The following is a 20,751-nucleotide window of genomic DNA, read 5'->3' as shown; positions in this document are numbered from 1 at the left end:
GGGCGCGAAGCGGCCTCGGCGGCGGCGGGCGGCGGAGCGGGCCGGGCGGGGCGCGGCAGCCGAGCCCGCGCGCCGGGTCCGAGCGGAGCTGCCCGGGCGCCGCCGCCGGCGCGGCGAGGTGAGCGCGCGGGGACCCCGCGGCGGGCGGGGACGGGGCGCCGGGAACTTCCCACGCCCGCCGCGGGGCCCGGCCGCAGGGGGGGGCCGGGGCGCGCGGGTCGGGGCGCGCGGGCCGGCGGGCCGGGTGGGGGTGGCCGCGGCGCTCCGGCGCGCCGCCTTGTTTATCTCGCCGCGGGGCGCTCGCAGGGGACGCCCCCAACTTGGAGCGGGGTCCGGAGTCGCCTCCCGGCCCGAGCCGGGCCGGCGCCCCCCGGCCCCGCGCGCTGGGCCGCCCGGCCGGCCCGCCCGGCGCCCCGCGCTGCTGCCCGCGCCCGCGCCCGGGCGGAGAGCCGGTGCCGGGCGCCGCGACACACCCTCCGCCCCGGGCCGGCCCCGCCGCGCTGGCCCCTCTGTCCACCCCACTTCCTTCCGCGCGGCCGAGGGGGCCTCTCCCGCCGGGGCACCTGGCCCTCCGGGCGCTGGCACTGCGGGCGCGCGGGGTGCGCGGGGGAGGGAGGTGGTCAGGGAGTTTGTCATGTGCAAACAATTTCAAGGCAGCGTTTTCTTCCCTGCCTGGGAGCTCGGGCCGGCGCCGGCCTCGGGACGGCCTCAGGAATGCAGAGCAGCCCACCTGCCAGGCCTGCGGGGTGGCCGCTCGGGTCCCCGGCCAGCCTCTCCACGTCCTCGCTCGAGGCTTGGGAACGTCCACCAGGCAGGCGTTGCCAGGGGCCGGGGCGCCTGGCACAGGGGAGCCTACAGGCCCCCGGCCACTTTCTCCACGCTTCTCTTTCTAGAAAAGGTGTGCTTTGCCTGCAAGTGAGTGAGCAACAGGTACAGCAGGCCTTTCACACTCCTAAGGTGTTGCATAAACAGAATGCCAGGTCTCAAGGAACTTGGAACACAAGGAAATAGCAATTAAGTTGAACTTCACAGACACTGGTTGGGGGTACTTCTGGCACTCTGGCAAGTAAGGGGTGCACAAGCACCCCCAGGACTCTGAAAACCTGCTGGCCAGATGGGGAGCGTTCAAGTTCACGTTGATGTGCTGCGGCTGCCTAAATGACCCTCAATGCTGGGAGGCAGAGTATGTCAAAGGAAAGGTTAGAGCTGAGAACTGCACTTGGAGTATGAAGTTCTGGTGGAAGTAAGGCGCATGGAGGAGAACTCCTTGGCAAAGGCCCAGGCAAGAGCGGAAGGAGCGAAAGGTGCCAGACGTGTCCGGGAGAGGAAGCTCAGGCAGCTAGCTCCTGCAGGAGGGCACAGGAGATGCTCCTGCTAGGGTTTGTCATCATGGGGAGACCCGCAGCCTCAAGGTAGGGCACTGTGCACGGTCAGACAGGTGCCCTCGGAGTTCAGAGATGGGGGGGGGGGCGCCCTGGAGGTGGGGCCCTGTGCCACTGGGGGTATGGCTTTCTCAAGAGACAAGGTGATGGTCTTGGTCAGACTCAGGAACTTTCCTGAACAGTGGGAGATAAAGATGGAACAACCGTAAGATTGTCAAAGTCCTAGAAAGCCAGACTGCAGTGCACTGTGCCCTGTGTGCACTCAGGAGGCAGTGGAGGCTTTTGAGCCAGGGAGTGATGTCGGGACGGACATGCAGAAAGGTCCCCTTGTTGGAGACCCCGGCTCTTGGGCCCTCGCCCTTGTGGGGTATCCAGGCTCTGGACCTGGATAACTGGAAGGGGAGAGGGTGGGCCTTAGCAGTGTTGCTGTTGAAACCATCTATTGACAGGGGCAGGGTGAAGAAGAGAGATGAATGGAAATTAATTCTTTGTGGAAATTGATTACACGCCAGGGCCTTGGAGCTGCTGTAGTTGGTAACTTGAGAAATCGGAAATGTGTGTTTTGGAGAGAAGTAATTGACACTTGGGCTGCAGAGGAGTCTCTTGTGTTTGCCAAGACGTGCAAGCATAGGTGTCCAGTAAGCAACTGCCACTCCGAGATTGGAGGGAGATGGGGGTGTGTACTCTGGAAGAGGAAAAGCGGTCAGGCTTACAGGGGGTGTCTGGGGAGCTGGAGGGAGGCACTGTGGATGCTGGTGCGCAGGGCCCAGGGCCTGGGTCAGAAGGTTCTGCTTGGGGTCACCATTCGAATGACCGCTGGTCCTAACCCTGATGTTAGCAAAGCAGCTCTGGGAGTTGAAGTTCTAGAATGAAAGGGCCACTTACTCTTCTAGCCTCAAGGTGGGATTGGAAGAAAGTAGAATGGAATTAGCTGAAGACATCCGCAGTTGGGCTTTGAGTCAAGCTGAAGTTTGCTCTCCACTGAGTCCCAGTGGAGCTTACCCTGGCGTCCCAGTCCGGAGGGGGCAGGGAGCAAGACAGTGTAAAGGAGCAGGGAGGAAATTTGGGACTAAGGACACTGCCCGTTCCCACCCTCACCATGGCCCTTTGCCAGGATTCCTGCCTCCCTGGGCCTGCTGGCAGAGGGGAGTGAGTGTGTGATTTTCTCCTCTGGGAGCTCTCCCTTCTGCTAGGGTGATTTAGGGTGATATGCTGAGCAAATTCCCCCAGCTTCGACTTGCAACATCTGAGAGCTGGTGAGTTGGACGGACTATTGCAAAAAGTTACAGAAGGCGGGAGGATGCAGTTGCGTTAGCTGGGGGGCTGCCCTGTTACTCTGAGAAGCTCACCTGGGTGGGAAGAGGCGCCTGGCACATTTTCCTTATAGAGGAGACGGGACTGTCAAAAAACTTAGTGTGGAGCAGTGGTTGACCTGGCTTCCTCATCACAGAGTGGTGTTTTCAGCACTGTTTTGACGGTGGTCTTTATTAAGGGCAAGTTTCTGTCATGACTTAGTGCATGTAATCATGTGTGTAAAAATGAATGGAAGCGCCTGGGGTGCTACCCCCCTTGGTTTGGTGCAGCCTCCTCTGATACTTTTATTTTCTGTTCCATTGGTTGCATGTAAAAATCCTTATTGTCGCCACAAACTTGATGGAACCGTTCTGTAAAGGATCCTAACCTACCGTTTGGGAAAAAAACTTAGAGAACGTTCTCATTCCGTGGGTATTCGCCAAAGCCTGCCGTGTGCAGGGAGCTGAGCTGCCCTTCACGCCGACTGGCAGGAAGCACGAGGAGGAGATGGTCTAGTTGGAGAGATAAGATAACCCAGTGTGTGATTAAGGAGCAAGGCCCGAGGACCAAGGGCTGAAATGAAAAATAAGCTCCCCTAGGGTGCAGGGGAAGGGGGAGCAGCCTGTTCTGGGATGGCTTGGAAAAACTGTTAGAAATAGGGAAGGAAGTCGGAGAAGAGCTCTTCGGGGGTACCTCGTGGCACTGCAGGGTGGGGAGGCTTGGGGTTGGGCACGGTCCACAGTGGGCACAGTCATGCACCTGTTATAATGGCCCCAGTGTCACCTGGGTGTGTGGTTAACTGAGGGGCCTAGTGACGCGTGGTTTCTGAGAACCTGTCCGCTGGGAGGGGTCGTGTGCCTGCCTAAGAATGAAGACGGACTGGAGGATTCTTTTTGGGTGTGAGGAAAAATCCGATGGGAAAGCTGGAGCAGGGTCACCCAGAGACTGCCTCAGACACGTCCTAGTTTGGATTTCACAAAAGTGGAAAACGTTCGGGAACAATCCAGAAGATTTCTGGACGTGGGACTTGGAATGGATCAGATCAGGAGTGTCCCCGTGGGTGGGAGATGGGCCAGGGGCCCAGGTGTCACAGCCCCAGCGCCGCCCCTTGGCCCGGGTCCGGTGCCCCTGCCCTGGCAGCCAGCCCTGTCGGCTTTCGGGTCTGCGACCTTAGTTTTCAAGAGATTTGAATGCCCAGCTCGGGGACTTTGGGTCACTGTCCCGGGCTCAGCATGGCCGCTGCAGGATTCCAGGTAGGAATGGGACATGCGGCACCTGTGGTATTTGTGTGCAGTCACTGTTTCAGGCAAGTCCGCAGGCCCTTTTGAGCTGCTGTTGACTGGGACTGGACGGGTGGGGTGAGTGGGCGGTTTTAATTAGGGAGGTGAGTTTGTAGTGCCCCAAGATCTCTGCAGCCTTCCCAGTTCCCCCTTGGGATGGGTGGATTGCAGCGGCTGCCTGTACCTCCCGAGAATGATGTGGGGCTGATAACCTGGGGACACGTGGGGGCTGAGCACCCGGTGCCACCTGCTGTCAGCGCCCTGAGCCTCGCCTGGGGTCCGCACCTTTCCTGTTGCTTTATTTCCTCCCTGGGTAGCCCCCAGGAGGTCTGCGTGGCCCAGAGTTCGAGAACGCTCAGAAGAGGAGACTGTCCTGGGATCTGCATGTTGTCAGGTCTTGGTGGCCTGCAGTGTGGCTCCCCCTGGGGTCCACCCCCACCCCAGGTGAGCTGCAAGGGGGAGGGGACAGAGTAGCTGCTCTGCTTCTCCAGACCGTACAGTCTGATCACGTGGCCATATTGTGTTTTAATATTTAAAAAAGTCAAAACAGAACTGCTTTTGCTAATATGTGTGGCTCGAAGACGCAAGAGTCACTACGAGCCCGCCACGTCATTGCACGGTACAGCCGTCTCCTGTTTTACGTGGAGGTTGGGCGCCTAGATAAACGCAGCAGCTCTGGCGCACTTGGCTTTAGTAAAGTGTTTCACAGTTTCTGAAGAGACGATGGCCGGCATCGGAGAAGTGGTGGAATGTGGGGCGGATGGTGGTATTAATTTAATTTGACAGTCATGTGCAAAACCTGTTAATTAGTGGCACTGAGTCAGCCTGGAAGGGGCTCTGGAGATGAACGCCTTGGCTTCTATTCTTGGACCTGAGCTTTCAACATTTTTTTCCAGGGAGGTGAAGACACAGAAGGTGTGTGTGTTTTCTTTGTTCGTGGCACAGAGGTGGGAGGGGTGCTTATTTAGAAGATAAATCAAACAGATGATCGAGATAAAACCATCTAAAGCAAGAGCCCAAATTAAAAAAGGACATCAGCGAGGCATCTGTGTAAGGTCTGACTTCACTTTTTGAATTTTTTGAACTTAATGGTAACGTATTGAGATGTTTGTACTTTCTAATAAGATAGTTCCACCTCGGGGCAACTAGTCGGGAGAGAAACGTGAATGATGTTTTACGCATGGGTACTATTCATTTATTAAAACTATAGTAAAAAAGTAGGAACAACCTCAATATCCCATTGTATCAGTGGGCTGATACAGTAGTTCATGAGTGGTTCTGATGGACACGGCTTTATGATGGAATATTATGAAGCCATTAAAAATGATAACATGAAAGAACGTTTCTAAGAGTTAACTCCTTGTGCCACCAGGAAGGCCCTAATTTCAGTTTTAAAATATGTGCATGGAAAATAACTAGAAGGAAACATACTAGTAATTCTGATACCAAAATAATAACAAGAGTTGCTTTCGGGTGACTCAAACCCAGTAACTTTTTTTAGAGTTAATTTATTGTATTTTCCATGTATTTCATAAAGGGAAATCCAGAACACTGACACTGCTATAATTTTAAAATATGCTTTATTTTTTATTTTTTTAAAAAAGATTATTTATGCATACAAGAACTGGGGTACAGGCCAGAGGTGCGAGGTGAGGGTGTGTGAGAGGATTCTCCAGAGACAGAGTGGGGAGCAGAACCTGCGGATCTACTGAGAATCACTGCTGAGGGGAGCAATGGGAAGACGGGAGAGGTCTGCTGCGCCGTGTGGGTCACCTCCCGGGAATTGAACGCGTGCTGCAGTGGCTGCAGATATAGCTTCATAGCGCTATGACCGAACCCCTTGTGCCACCAGGGAGGCCCTACTTTATTTTTTAGAGCAGTTTAGTTTCATGGCAAAATGGAGAGGAAGATGCCGAGATTTTCCATATACTCTCTGCCCCCCCACATGTCCAGCCTCCCCTATTATCAATATATTTGTTGTAACTAGTGATACATTTGTTATAACTAGTGCACCGGCATCTACGCCTCACTATAACCCTACACCCAAGGCTTATGTTAGGGTCGCTCTTGGTGTCCATTCTGTGGCTTTGGGCAAGCGTGTAATGGCTCCTGCCCACCATTCTAGTACCATGCAGGGTCGTTTCACAGAGTTCCTGAAATCCTTTCTGCTCTGCCTGTTATCTGTCCTTCCCCGCCAACCCTTGGTAAACCCGGATCCTTTTACTGTCTCCACAGTTTCACCTTTTTCCAGAATGTTATATATCTGGAAGCCCACAGATGGTAGGCTTTTCAGATTGGCTGCTTTTTGTAATAGGCATTTAAGTTTCCCTCCAAGTCTTTGCTTGGTAATGCACTTCTTTTCACATTGAAATGGACATAGTTTGTTTATTCATTCACCTACTGAAGGACATCTTCCTTGTCCCGGTGTTTTTAGCAATTAGAAGTTGCCTTTCAACATCAGGAGGGTCTTTGCGTGGATCCAAGTTCCCAGCACCGTTGGGTAGACGCCAAGGAGTGCGGTGCCGGGTCCTGTGGTCAGCGCGGGTTTAGTTTCACAAGAAACTGCCCAGGTGTCTTCCCCAGTGGCTGTTGTATTTCCAGCAGTGAAGGAGTTTCCCGTTGCCCCACAACCTCAGCCACACTGGCTGGTGTGCGTGTTCTGGATTTCGGCCACTCAGTGGGTGCATGGAATTTTCCTAATGACATGTGACGGCATCTTTTCATGCCCTTTGTCTTCTGTCTGTGCTCTTTGGGCATCTGTTAAGGTCGTTGGCCGTTTTTCATTTAACTGTTTTATTGTTGAGTTGTGAGAGTTCTTTATATGTTGTGGATGGCAGTCCTCTATCAGATGTGTCTTTCCTCAGTCTGTTTGTTGACTTTGCATTCTCTTAAACACTCTTGAACACTTTTTTTTTTAAAGATTTATTTATTTATGCATACAAGAACTGGGGTACAGGCCAGAGGTGTGGGGGTGAGAGGATTCACCAGAGTGGGGAGCAGAACAGGCAGACTGACTGAAATACACCGCTGAGGGGAGCAGCGGGCAAGTCAGGAGAGGTCTGCTGCGCCATGTGGGTAGCTCCCTGGCCTGGAGATCGAACTCATGCTGCAGTGGCTGCGGATAGCTTCATAGGTTGCATCTTAATCCCTTGCGCCACCAGGGAGGCCCTTAAACACTTTCCTTTTAAACGTTTTATTTTTCAAGAACAGGATGGGGTGAAAATAGATGGTTCATGGAGTAAATCTTGAGTGCCTACCTGCTGGGTGTCAAGCCCTGGATTAGGACGAGAGTCATAAATAAGACTCTCACCTGGAGTTGATCTGAATGCCGGGCAAGCAGGTGAGCAGGAGCACTCGGGTGCGACTCAGGCACACCTGGAGGAGGTTGGCGTTTGTTCTGTTGTTTGTGAGTTTAACGTGAACTCTGAGCCGGATGAGCTTTCTAAAAAACTGAATTCAGCTTATAACGGATTCAGAAATCAGTGATGCGGTCAGGGCACCAGCCTGATTTCGCTGTCATGTGACACTTGGACCTCCTCAGGGCCATGGTAGAAAAGAGACATGAACACGCAAGACTTCATCCGCAGGATGGAGACCAGGGTGGAGCAGCATCAGGGATAACTGGGGTACACGCGTGGGTGGGTGCACAATTGCGCTTCCAAATAGTTTCATGGTTATCAGCTAAAGGAAAGACTAGACTTGTTCAGTTTTGCTCCATGACCAATGGCGGGAACAATTGTTTTATCCTCCTGAGCTTCAGATTCCTCCTCTGCAGAATGAGTACATTATGTGATTGCTCCTCTGTAGGAAGGTTTCAGCGCAGTTGATGAGTTTTAAGGTCCCTTTCAACCCTAAAGTCTGGGAGGGTAGATTTCAGTTTGCTGTGAAAAAGAATGTCTGGCCGCGGCTGGCGCTCTCCTGCCGGCACCGACCGCGGCTGATTGGGGTGCTGTGGAGGAGGAGGCTGACCTCCAATCCCTCTCCGATTCCTGGGGCCAGGGACTAGGCGACTGGTGTGGAATCGGGGACTGTGTCAAAGCTGAGCGGTGGTGTGAATTGGGGAGGTTTTGTCCGGGTGGGTGGAGGGGTGGTTTGAGCCACAACTTGATGCAGCTCTTGTTTCTAAATGGCTCCCAGCATTGGCAAGAGCTCCTCCTGGAGCCGTTTCCAGAAAGGACGAAGAGAACTCTTCCACCGTGGGTGAGGAGGAGGGTGTGGGCCCTTGGCTGCTGGAGACTGGATTTGGTCTCTAGGAGCAGAAGATGGAGGGAAGTGGGCACAGCAGATCCATGAAGTGAAATAGACGCACCCAGCGAAGACTGGACTCAGCGGCCAGTCCTGTTCCGGTTGAGGGACAAATCAAGATGGTCTTTGCTTGGCCGTGGAGACCTGGGGGCCGTGCCGTGACCTTCTCTCTGCCCCTCATTTTATACCCCCGAGTGTGGCAGGCTCAGCGCCAGCCCTGCCCCCGGAGCGAGCCGGAGGCTGTGTGGGTCTGGTGAGGAAGAGGAAAAGGACAGATGCGTTCAACCAAGAGAAACAGGGGCAGAGCCATTTAAAGAAACTTTTGAGTGGGATTTTCCAGGCTTATGTATATTTAGTTTATAAGTTTGTGACACGTTTGCGGCTTGGTTTAAAAACACGTCCTCTTTGCCATCTTACTATTTATAGCTCACATGTTGAACATTTAATTTAGCTTCATTTTCCCTAAATTTTACTGAAATATAGGGCTTATTTAGAACGGATTTAGAACCCCATCCTGAACCCTTAAAGTGTTTGGATTTTCTTCCTGATATTTTTGGACTGCGGTTGTCGTCGTTGGGGGCACAGCTCAGGCTACCATCCATATCAAGAGTTTCTAGAGACTTCTGCAGAGAATGTAGAGGTTTATCTCATTTTTGGAGCCAAGATGATTTCTGGGTCTAGGTGATTCTTGTTCCTGTTCGGGCATTTGAGAAATCAAGATTTGGTTGAGAAGAGAAAGTGCCCTCTTCATGTGGAGTTAGAGCAATTTTGGGGTGCACGACCCCAGTGGATGTAAGAAGAACTTGTTCTCTAGAACTAAAGCTGAGAAGCTTTGCACTCTCAATGGTGAAGGGCCCCGGTCTCCTTCAAGGCAGTGGCCTGGGGTTCTCACAGAGCCCAGCACACCCCAGTGCTTGTGGGGTGCTGTTTCCAGTTCCTGGGGCTGCATGGAGCTGATAGGGGAAATTCAGACCACCAGGTACTTCTTTTCTGGAGCAAACGATAAGCAATTCCAGCTCGCGCCCTTTTTTGTCCCTCGAGTCTTGGGAAGCCATCAGCCTCTTTTAGCAAAAACAACCACCTTCGGGGAGTGTTGTTCAGAGTGCAGGGGGAAAGACAGACTCCCTCTCCTCATTCTATTTTCTGCTTTGCTGAAAACGAATTGCTCTTGGTGCGCCGTTCTGAAATTCTTGTGTCCTCTATCCATTCTCATCTTGTTATCTATTTTTATGGTGACTGTCTCCATGGCACTCAGCCCTCACATAGCACAACAGAGATTTCAGATGTCTGATAGGACAGCTCAAAGTTCTGCCGCCTCCGGCAGAGAAGCTGGCTTTGCATAGTGTGTGTTTTTAAAATCGAGGTGTAATTTGCATACAGCAGAACATTCAGATCTCAAGGGTGCTTGTCTGAGCCCTTGCGACAAATGGATTCCAAAAAATAGATCACCTCAGGAGGGTTCCTGGCGACCACTTCCAGGTGAATGCTCCCTCAGCCAGCAAGACCCCAGCTCAGCTCTTCCTCCCCACAGGCTGGTTTCATCTGCCAGGTTCTCAGCGTCAGGATTTTGTGTCTCTACAGATTTTCTGCGTGGTGTTTTGAATCGTGGGGCGATGTGTGCTTAAAAACCAGTATCATCTATGGTTAGGGGGCCCCCCGTGAGTAAATATTTTGGAACTTGTGTAGCTCACATGCTCAGCTAGAAGAACTGGAATTTCTCCTAGGACAGCCCTTTGGATTACCCAGACGCCCCCTGTCATACTTTCTCTTTTTTTTTCCCCTGCCTCTTCCTCGAACTAGCATATAAATTTCACAATCCACAGAGCTGCAGAGTTGGGCTGTAACTTTGAAACAAGATCCGTGTTGCACAGTTGGCTGCTGGCTGCAGCCTGAGCTCAGCCTCCTGGGAGGCCGGTGTCCCATTGGGGCAGAAGTTGCTCCAGATGCATGTCTTGAACAGGCCAGTCGCCTCCTTTCTTTTTTCTAGAAAATTAAACGGTGAAGTGAAATTTTCATTACACAAGGAATGCACGGACTTGTCTGTAGGGAAGAAAAAGGCGAGCTCTCCGCAGCAAACAAAAATCTTCCTTGACAAGCGCCCCTAATCCCAGGCCCTCCCGGGAGGCGGGCCCCGCTGTTCGCTGGAATCGGTCAGGTGCTTTCTCTACTCACATTTCTACCCATAGCCCTCGAGGAAAGTGAAGTGCCGGTTTGTGCTCTCGACCCCCTACCCTGCAACATCTCTGGGGTGCGATTTAAGTCTCCCTGGCTTTTCTTCCTGCCTGCTTGTCCACGGGCTGAACCGTGGTCTGGTGTCCCCTGATGGGTGGACGCTGCAGTCATTGCCAACCCTCTGCTGTTAGAGACGCGCGCTGACAGTGCCCATGGCTGTGCACCACATGTGCTCAGCGGGGGGCTGGGCTGGCTGATGTTGGGGTGCTGGCTAAGTCTTCACGGAGCCATACTCTAGGGCCGGTGCCTGGCTTAGCCTTCCTGCGGGCCAGGCCGTCCTTGACGTGTGTTCAGACGTGGAGCCCGTGGTGTCTGACACAGGCTTCACTGAGTGACCCCGCGGTCAGCGCCAGGGCTTGATGTGGGCACGGGTGCGCCTGGCCTCCGGTGAGACTGTCTGGTCCCCGAGGACTTTGGCCTGCACGTGGGTCCTGGCAGAGTGGACAGTCATGGCCGCTGGCACGCGGGCCTCCAGGGCTAGGTCCGGCCCGGTTGCTCCCTGGTGAGGCGGGCCCTTCTGTGGCTCCTCTCCGCCCCGTCTCAGGACACTGAGTGTGGCTCTGACACTCAAGTCGGGGCGAGGCTTTCGGGGGCATCTTAGTGCGCTTAAGTTTCTGGAAATCTGTCTTGTTTCTTTTAGCAACAGCCTGTTAATAAAAGCCCGTTATTTGGAGGAGGATGGCCTGTGTCTCTCTGCACTTTTCCCGCCATTGTGCCATCGTCTCTGGAGCTCTGAGAGCCCTAGAACACACAACGGCTCGTTGCCCGTGCCCGCGGGTGGCCGGGCGGCCTTGGGGTGTCCCCGTCAGAGCGCACGTGCGGGTGCCCTGCCCCCGGCTGGCGGGAGGCGGGGCCTTGGCCTTGGCTACTTGCTCCCCGGGCCTCCCTTGTGCAGAGGTGAAGGAGAGCCCTTCCGGGGCTTCGCCCAGGGGCCCCTGTTGCGCTCACACGGCTGTCCGCGTCCAGCAATGTATTTCCGTCGCCCTCTTGGGGGTACTGCTCTGGTCTCCCTCAAGTGTAGTGGGTGCTCCCCCTCCGTCATTCGGGATTTGGTGTCAGAGTCAGAGCCCGCTTTACATCTCCCTCTGGGGCAGCTCCCCCCGGGGTCCTCCTGGCCTTGACCTTCCCTGCTTCACGGCACTGCCGCCCCAGCTGGCCACACAGCCCATCTAGGTGACTGTCCTCTGGGCTGACGGTGACCCTTGTGGATGGGCTGTAGTCAGCTTTCCCAGCCGGGGTGGGGGACGCAGGGTGATCCTGCTGGTTTTTGGCTCTCTGAAGGGGTGCTTGCTTGTTGGCTCCGGACCCGGTGGGAGAGTGGTCCGTGATGACCAGAGGTCCCCTGCTGAGTTCTGACTCGTCATGAGCTCTCACGGGGCTCCCAATTTTGCTGCTTAAATGCCTCACGCTGCCCTTGTCCGCGCTGGATGCGCAGGCTGCTTCCCCCCCAACCTGAGCCCTCCCGTCACCCCCACGTGAGTCTGGCCCTGCTCCCCTGCAGGCTGGTGCCTCGGGGAATCAGAATCTCTGGAAGAGGAACTAGCTGACCCTTGAAGTCCACACACAAAGCATTGCCCCAGGCTACCCTTTGGAGCCGGAGGAACCAGCGCTTTTGTCATTTTACAGTTGAGGAAACTGAGGCACAGAGACTACCCCCCCTGCCCGTACATTCCATTTGGGGTAGTGGTCAGTGTGCTAAATAAGCGTGGCTTGAGCCTGGGGAGCCCCACGTTCGAGCCTCACTTTGCTCTCCCCATGCCTGTCTCTGTTCAAACCACCAGCCCCACATTCACCTCTTGGTGACTTGGGTTTCACTAACGGGCCAGTAAGGGTCATCCAGCCTAGAGGCCACTGGTGCCTGTGGATGGAGCGCCTGGTTTCCCAGGCAGACGAGGTGGGTCCCCGCTCAGCTCCGCCCTTTTCCCCTGACCTTGGCAGGTCTCAGTTGCCTTATCTGTGACGTGGCCTCGGGGGCGCGCCCCTCTGGATCAGTGTGAGGGATGCCGTGAGATGTGGTCTGTGAAATGCTTGGCCAGTGACTGGCACATAAAAAAGTCTTTGGCAAATGACAGCTCCTAGAACATTCTACAAGCTGCAGATTGCATAGGAATTTTCTTATTTCTTTCTTGTTTACTCTGTAGGGTTTTTAATGAAGTTCATAGATTGATTTTGTTTCTTGCAAGCAACCCACTGCCTTTCCCTGAAAGGATTCCCACCTTCTGCTGGCCCTGAGCTAGATTGACCTTGGACAGCTCGAGTTCAAACTGCATGGGGCCACTCGCATGTGGGTCTTCTGGTCGCTGGACAATCCAGTCCTATAAATGTGTTTTTTTCTTTCTTACGGTTTTCTGAATAACATGCTTATCTTAGGTTATTGTAATGTCACAGCAGATAAAACATGAACGCACAAGCTTGTGTTCACCGACGCGTTACTGGCCAGGCGTCCGTCGACAGCGGGTTATCGGTAGCGGGCTTCTGGGGGAGTCAAGGTTATTTTTCTCACCACAGCTCAGACTGTCCTCCCCGTCGGGCACTCGCTGATGCAGGGCGCTGAGTGGACACACCCCTCCCGTCCTCAGACCAGGGCGACCACTCATCCCCGTTTCTGCCTCTGTCCTGGCTTAGACCACGCGCCCGGCCCTCCAGCTCCCAGGGCATGAAGATGCGAGAAAGACCTTATTAGCAGCGGTGCCCTAGGCCAGCCTGGCCCCGCGGGCTCATTTTCAGCCCGTATTTAAACTGTCCTCTCATAGGGCGTCTACCTTCGCCCCCCTTAGCCAGGTCTCTCTTCGGGGGGAAGCCTGCGTTTCCCTCCCCTCCGCTCCCCGGCAGGTGTTTCGGACCCCTACACACTTGCTCTCGACTTTGGACTTGCATCAAGCGCTTAGATTTTAACACTCACATTGATCCAGTGTCACGCGCTCCACCCTAGCCCCATCTTTTTACCAGACTGGGGCTGGGCTTGCTGGTGTCTTCTGCGTTTTCCTGAAAGCAGCAGGTTCTGATTCCTTCACCTAATCATACCGCGCGGCCGTGATTGTCTTTGGGGCACGTGGCGCTGTTATGGGGCTAGGGGCTGCTTGTGCCTTCCAGGTGGGTGCTCATTTGAACCCCGAGTTCTATCTGGGCAGGGCCGGAGCCCCCTTCCATTCAGCCTCAGAACCTGGCCTGTGTGTGGAAACTCAGCAAGTTGTTAAATGCTGGCGGGGGTCTGTGCGCCCCTTGCTGTGGTTTCGTTTCTTTTTTTTAATGATTTATTTATTTGTGCATACAAGAGCTGGGATATAGCCCAGCAGTGTGGGGGGGTGAGAGACCAGAGACAAAGCAGGGAGCCGAACAGGCAGGCTGACTGAAATGCACTGCTGAGGGGAGCAGTAGGTGAGGCAGGAGAGGTCTGCTGCGCCATGTGGGTAGCTCCCTGGGCATCTGGGGATCGAATTCTTGCTGCAGAGGCTGCAGATAGCTTCATAGTGCTTAACCCCTTGCGCCACCAGGGAGGCCCTCCTTGCTGTGAGGGGGCCAGGGCTGACTGCTCCTGGGTGGGTCTGTCTGGTGTGGAAGGGTGGCCATGCCCCGGGATGCTAGTACTTGTGGGGCGGCCCGGATTTGGGCCCTGAGGTGGCCCACAGAGGCTGCAGGGCTGTGCCATAGCAGGTGGTTCATCCTCACCGCGCAGGACACCACGGCTGAGAGTTGTTCAGAGAGGGCGCACGAAGGCCTGTTGCTGCGGGTGAGCTGACAGGAGGCGTCCCTGGGAGCTGCCAGCCTGGGCAGCCTTGAGCTGCCTGCACCTGGCTGGATGTGGAGCACTGACCACTGACCCCCTGGGCTGGGTTCCTTGTGGCCAGTGGCCTCTGCATGCACCGGGTTGGGTTTCTTGGTTCCCTACTCGCTGGATCTGTTCTGTTGTGATTCCTAGTGGCTCGCCGCGGTCACGGCCTTGACTTCCTCAGCACTGGTAGTTGTGTTATCGGTTCTGGTTCTAGAGCTGCTCACAGCCACTGCAGCTGGCTGGTGGGGCTGTTGTGCCCTCGAGCACCCATCTAGACGCGGGGACCTGGGCAGGAGGCCCCCTGTTTGCCCAGCTCCTACCAGCGCTGTTCTCATTTTTCACCACCAGGGCAGGAAATGGAGTCTGTGCCGGTGCTAATTCTCATGGGTCACACAGGGTGAGGGGACCGGCTCCAGTTCTGGTGCATCTGTCCTCAGCCCCTTGGCCCAGCTTCTCCTGCGCATGCTGCTGTCTGTCTGTTTTGCTGAGCTGGCTTTGCTTCCTCGGTCTCAGCCCCATCCCTCCTGGGGGGTTCAAATATTCCTTCTGGCTTTGGGGGCTGCTCCCCTGCTAGGGGAGATGAACAGGTCTCCCAGGAGAAGGTGACAGGTTGACAGGTCCATCCTGAAACAGAGAACGTGTCAACTGGGGAGTCAGCGTCTAGAGAAAGGTGGCACAGAGCAGGTCTCAGGGGCCAGGACCACCCTGCTGGCCATGTGGCTCTGTTCCCAGGGCCGCCTGCCACCCCTGTCCTGGGACGTGGTCTGGGATCCAGCTCTGATGTCATGTTTCCCAACGTCAGAGCCTCTCAAACATTCTATCAACCAATAGCATGTGTTTCTGTGACTTGAGACGCAACAGCTCATGTCCTGTGAGCCTGGAATTCCAGGCAGGCATTGGGGTGGCATCCCGGCCCTTCCCTTACCTGCCTATTGTCTCTCCCGGCTGGGTACTTGACCGACCCGTCGCGTCTGCATGTGCATGGCTGACTTGGGGCTGGCTCCAGTCGTGACACCTTCCAGAGGCTCTGGGGCTCCATCTGCCCCCCAGCCAGAGTGCTGCTGCCTTGTATGACCTGGGACCCTAGCCAGGCAGGTCACCGGCTGCTCACTGCTGCCAGCCCCCGGCTGTAGCAGCTTCAGGGGATGTGAGTGTCCCTTCAAATGACTGTCAGGTTCTTCAGATGGTTTTTCTACTTAAACCCCTCAACGAGCAAAACTTATGAAGTAGCGCCTGCATTTCTCCGCCTCCTTCAGGGCACCCCAACTTTCATTGCCTCGCAAGTACCCCTTTCTGGTTTGTGAACCAGCAGGGCCTGGGTTAACTCTCAGGCTTTGAAAGGTCTCACCTCCGTGTCTGGTGCTGGGGTGGGAGGGGGCCTTTGGCCGCCATTGTTAGCTTTTCATCGCTGATGCTTCTTCACACAGCTCCCCCCTTCCCAGTCAGAGTCCCCGTCTCGCACACAGCCCAGGGGTGGTCAGACAAGGGGCCTTGAGTCCAGGCCCCTGGGCCCTGCCCTCCCCAACCCCCGCCCCCCCTCGCCCAGCGGCTGGGTCTCCACTTGCGAAGGGAAGCTGGACCTGGGAGGAGCCTCAGCCCGCTGGCTTGGGCACATCAGTGACCTTGGGGAACCTCCAGTCTGTGAACTGGCCACGGGCTAGTATCGTCCCGCCACATTTTCTTGATTTGCAGGGAAGTCGGGGGAAAGGCAGGCCCCACATGTATGTATGAAAGAAAGTCAGCCTCCAGCCTTTTTTGGTGCTTCAAGTTCAAGGGCAGGTCTCTGAGAGGCTCACCCGAGAGGGCTGGTAATTCCTGGAGGCTTGTTCTGCAGAGGCTCGGCCCTGGCTTCTCCCTCCTTCCCGCCTGCCAGCCCCAGGGAAAGTGCCGAGTCAGCACCCCCGGCTCCCGCCCCCTCTGGGCGGCTCACAGTTTTAGCACAGTTGCAATCCGTCCGTTGTAACCACAGCGCACGCACGCACACGTACACACACGCTCATGTGCCAGGCCCCCTGCGCGCAGCAGGCACCCAGCTCCTCTGTGAGGACGCGCTCTTATGCCTGCCTCCCCCGGAGCCGTCTTGGCCAGGAACTCGCGACTGTCTTAGGACTGAGTTTGCCCAGTTTAAAGCTCCGCCCAGGCCTGGGGTACCCCCTCCTCCTGGGAAGGCCCGCAGCAAGTCTCGTTTCTGGCCAAACATCATTTGGGAATCTGGGGCTCTCTCCACCCCAGGAATAGCATGTGCTTAAGCCAGGAATCTGATGGGAGACGCGAGGTGGGCTCTCTGCCCTGAGGCTGAGGGAGACGCGGGCCTCCTGGGACCCTGTTCCTGAGCATGACGGCGGTCAGGCTGTGTCCGCACTGTCAGACTCTGCAGAGGGCACCGGTGGTTCTGAGAGCAAATGGGGAGCGGGGTGTGAAGAAAGGGGAAGTGCCAGTTCCTGGGTAGAAGTGTGAGATCTCTTGCCTTCCTGCTGGCACCGCAGGCAGAGCGGTCTCTCTCGCCCGCTGGAAGGGCCGTGGTGCAGTCAGACCTGATCGCTGATCAGCATCTGTGTCGTTTCTTTGGCGCGGCGGGGAGGCCCTCATGTGGAGGGGGCGCCCTGCACAGGGCTCGGCTCTGAAGGGGGCCTGGGCCTGTCAGGGCCCTGGCACCCTGATGTTCCCCCGCATCGACTGTCCTGGTGTCTCAGTGCGTCCTGCCGCGACGCACTGTCTCCCTGTCTTCAAAGGCCTCTTGACACTCTCTGCACTTTAGAACCCCCCGCATTCCAATTGGTCACCCTCTGACGCCTGAAGTGGAAATCCTGACCTCGAAGCAGTCACTGGCACTAGCTTCAGCTCCTCTTGCGAACATCTAAAATGCACACTTTAAGAAAATGGGCCCAATAAGTAACTGGAAAGACCTAGATGTTAGTTCGGGCCCTCGGGGGCTCTGCGCGGGGCAGGGGCCGCCGTAGCCACGGCCAGGCTGCGCACAGGCTCCTCTAGGCAGAAGAAAAGGTCAGCACATGCTCGGCGAAGGGAGTGTTTGTAAACTCTTCTCTGAAGAAGGCTTCCCGGGGAACCCCCCCGAGAATCAGCAAGCGGCATTTGGGGGGTGAAGACCTGCAGGGAAAAACCCCATCTACCATGGGGCACCCCCTGAGACCTAGGAGGACCGGGGGGCGCATCTGCTTGTAGTCACAAACTCTGCGAACGTGTCCCTGAGGGGTCCCCGCTGAAACGCGAATCTGAAGCCCCCCCCTTCCTCATCGAGCTTCCTGGTGAAATAAGAGGGCGCTTTGCTATAAACCTTATGACCTTTGGATGGTCTTAGAACAACACACCAAAAAAAAAAGTTAAAAATTTACAGACTTGAAAGAAAAAAACGGCAACTTTCTGATAAAAGATTAAGAGTGATACGCAAAATATTAACCAAAGAACGAAAATGTCAAACCACGGTTCTGGGCGGGGGTTCCCAAGGCGGGTCATAAAGCAGGGGGAAGCCAAGGCGGAGCGGGGACCCAGGACCGCGGCGGGGCGCACGGCCCTCGCCTGGACCCGCGCGTGGTGGGTTTGGCGGTCGCGCGCCTCTAGACGACGGGCGTCGTGCGTAAACCTCACCCTCCTTGACTTAAAAACAAAAGTTTGACTTAAGACCTAGAAGGGCCGGGGTGATCCTTGCACCTGAGCGCGCCTGTTGGGGGGGGGTGGGGGGGTGGTGCTGCCCGTCCTGTCTGCTCCGGGGCTTTACCTCAGGACAGATGTCTGCGCTAAGGGCTGTTAGCACATCAGAAAGTGTTTGCTGAGCCTGGAAATGGGTTAGCCCTTCCTGGACGTTGACCAAAATACATATTGTAGGGTTATCAACCCCTCCTACAGTGGGGGAGCCTGGCAGGCGGGGAGAGGTGCCAGAGGACTCAGGATCCCCCCAAACAGCCCATCAACAGTTAGACTTTTTCTTTCTTTTCTTTTCTTTTTTTTTTTTTTAACCAAACCCAGAATGTATGTTTCAATCCAGGGATTCCTCGGGGGAGACCCTGGGGTGGGAGGAGGCATCTGGCTGACAGTTGGAACGCTCTTAGGGTGACCCTGAAATGCATGTGTCTTGACTTTGTTGCTCGGGAATCGTGGCAAATTAAGGGGTGGCTGGTTTCTGTGGACCTGTCAGAGCTCCCAGGGGCGAACCCACAGGGTGTGAAGAGAGAAGAGGTGAGGGAGAGAGGACACTACAGGCAGATGGATGGGGGCGCTCCGGGAGGCGACCCTTCATCCAGGCGTCATCCCAGGTGCTCCCATCAGTCACTCAGGTTCCAGGGTTCGCCTGCCCCCGCCACCTGCGTGCAGGGCACGCCGTGGGTGCTCGGTCACTCCCGAGTCCCTGCAGGGCTCCGCTGTTTGGGCACAGCTGCGCTGCAGTAGCCCAGTGCAGGTGGTGGGCGGGGTGGGCCCCGTGGCCGCGCTGGGAGGTCACCTGTCTGTCGAGCTTCACTCTAGATTCCTGCTGTCCCACCCCACCCCCAGCATAAACTTGGCTAAAATTTTATTTAATTTTTTGGACCAGTTGCTTTATCTCTCGTGCCCTCTCAGAGGGCCATACGTGTATAAAGTTCTCCCCAAATTTGCTAAATGATTAACAGCGACTGGGCCGGTGTAACGAGGCCAGACTAAAGCACTGACCTTTATTTTGTAGGTGGGAGGCTCAGATGTGCGCGAAGGAGAGATTTTCAAGGAAACAAAGTGGGTGAGGACAGGGAAATAGAAACTCGTAGGATTGGGAGTTGTTTTATCTGTCAGGGTTTACTAAGGAGTCCTTAGTTTATCTCGTGTAGCTGCTGTGTTTGTCACAAGTGGCTCTGAGAATTAAATTAGACGCAGCTGATGAAAGCTGGTGCCTGTTAGGCAGTTTCCCTTCTTTCTCTTCTGCTTTTAAAAATTAAGACTTGGGCATACTCTAAATGAAGCAAATAATACAAATGTGTGTCGGTGTGGGATTTGGGCCTGTAAAGAAGGGGCAGGGAATGCAACAGCCAGAAGTGGGCAGGTTCAACTCCATGCAAATGCAGCAGGCTTTGGAACGACAATCAAAAAAGTAAAAAATGTGCTTTAAATACATTTAAAAAAAGGCTTCCGGGAACATCATCAGTCTGTTAACCAAATATTTCAGGCTCCATCTGAAGCCTGGAAGCCCAGGAATTTTGGAAATATGGCCCTTTTTGCATTTGCAGTGGTAGAAACCTCAAACTTCCTGCTCTGGAAAGTGGGGGTGGCCACGGGGCTGTGTTTTTGAATGAAGAAAAGGGCTTTTTCTGTCCCTGGGTGGGTGCTGCCACCTGGTGTCTGTAAGCGGGACGGCGACTCCAGCTCCCCGGGCATCGCCGAGGGTAAACTGAGCGAGAGGCTCTTGTTTCGGTTGAGGCTTCCAGGATAGGGGGATGGGGTTTTGAGGCCCACTTAGCCTGGACATAGATTTTTTTTTTTGCAGTGGTGAGGCATGGACTCCTTGGTTTTTCTTCCTTTTACTGTAGAGCTCCTGAGTGTGGGTGCTGCCGCATTCTGGACCTCCGCCCTGCCGGGTCCGGTGGACCGGCCTCTCCTGGACGTGCTTTCCAGGGGCCTCCTGGTGAGGGGCCGTGTGAGCTGAGTGCAGCCTGAGCCACATACTGTGAAAAGGAGCCAAACCCTGGATCTCAATATTTGCAGCTTTCTTACTATTTGGTGAACTTACGGTGTCCGCTCATGGCTTGCTCTGGGCAGATGTTTACTAAGGAGGCCGGATTCCGGAGATGCGGAGATGGCGTGGGACCCCAGCCAAGCACGGAGGGACTTTTGGACAAGAGTAAATGTAAATAGTAAAGAGGGTTTTATGCGACTGCTGAAAGCAAGCCCGGACCCTCGCAGAGCAGTGGTGATGCGGCGGCTCCTGGCGAGTGGCGGGGCGGGCGGGGGGAGCAGCGTGGCTGGGAAACCAGTAGCCTCGGTGGGACTAGCCTGGGCCGGGCCGGGTGGGGGGTGCCCGTGTTGGGGTCCGGGAAGATCCTAGGGTTGCCTAGGGTTGCACACCTGCCACGGCCCCGGGAAGCTTTGACATTTCAAGTCCTCACCTGTTTACTGGGAACGGAGGACCTGGGGTAGCAGAGGCTGGGCGTGTGCTGGGACCCAGGGGACCTGGACCTCAGGGTGACTGAGGAGGTGGCGCGGGCTTGTGGGGTCAGGATCTGCCAGCAGCTGCAGGAGCCCCTAAGCCTTCCCTGGAGGTGCCGCTGGCCCCTGACCTGTGCAGGGGCAGAGGGTAGGTCTGTGTGGGCGAGGGCGGCGTGGCAGAGCCCTGCTGTCGGGTGACCCTCGGCCGTCCCTCCTGAGGAGAGTTGGCGATCGTGAGGCTGTGAGGAGGGGGCAGGAAGGAGGTGTGAGGGTTGTGAGCACAGAGCTTGACTCTGGGGAGGCTGTGGGTACCTTGTGAAGCTAGTTCTTGGCAAAGGCGGTGGAGACAAGGCCCAGGGAGCTAGAGGGGGTGAGGGCTGGGGAAGGGGAGGTCTAGGGCCCTGGCCCCCAGGCTTCGGGG

General features: G+C 55.6%; 1 protein-coding gene across 3 annotated transcripts in view; it reads left to right on the top strand.

Annotated features, from left to right (window-relative positions):
- The window catches only part of ZNF395 (zinc finger protein 395), a 42,951-nt gene that overhangs the window by 9,228 nt on the left and 12,972 nt on the right, over positions 1 to 20,751 (top strand). Inside the window, exon 1 of one of the 3 annotated variants that reach the window (XM_037526518.2) lies at positions 98 to 118. The exons of 1 other annotated variant lie outside the window; for it this stretch is intronic. Coding sequence is in view for 1 of the 2 variants with exons in the window: in XM_037526517.2 (XP_037382414.1) it covers positions 20,030 to 20,031 (2 nt within the window). In the remaining variant the exon portion in view is untranslated. Of the gene's footprint in view, positions 1 to 97; positions 119 to 17,920; positions 20,032 to 20,751 lie in introns of those variants that run through there. One more of the 3 variants, XM_037526517.2, reaches the window with a different exon arrangement.

The sequence above is a fragment of the Talpa occidentalis genome, unplaced genomic scaffold (genome assembly GCF_014898055.3).
Source record: "Talpa occidentalis isolate TD23 unplaced genomic scaffold, MPIMG_talOcc4v2.1 talOcc4.4, whole genome shotgun sequence".
Lineage (NCBI taxonomy): Eukaryota > Metazoa > Chordata > Mammalia > Eulipotyphla > Talpidae > Talpa > Talpa occidentalis.
The sequence above is the reverse complement of the archived record's forward strand: the minus strand, read 5'-3'. Positions and strand labels throughout refer to the sequence as shown.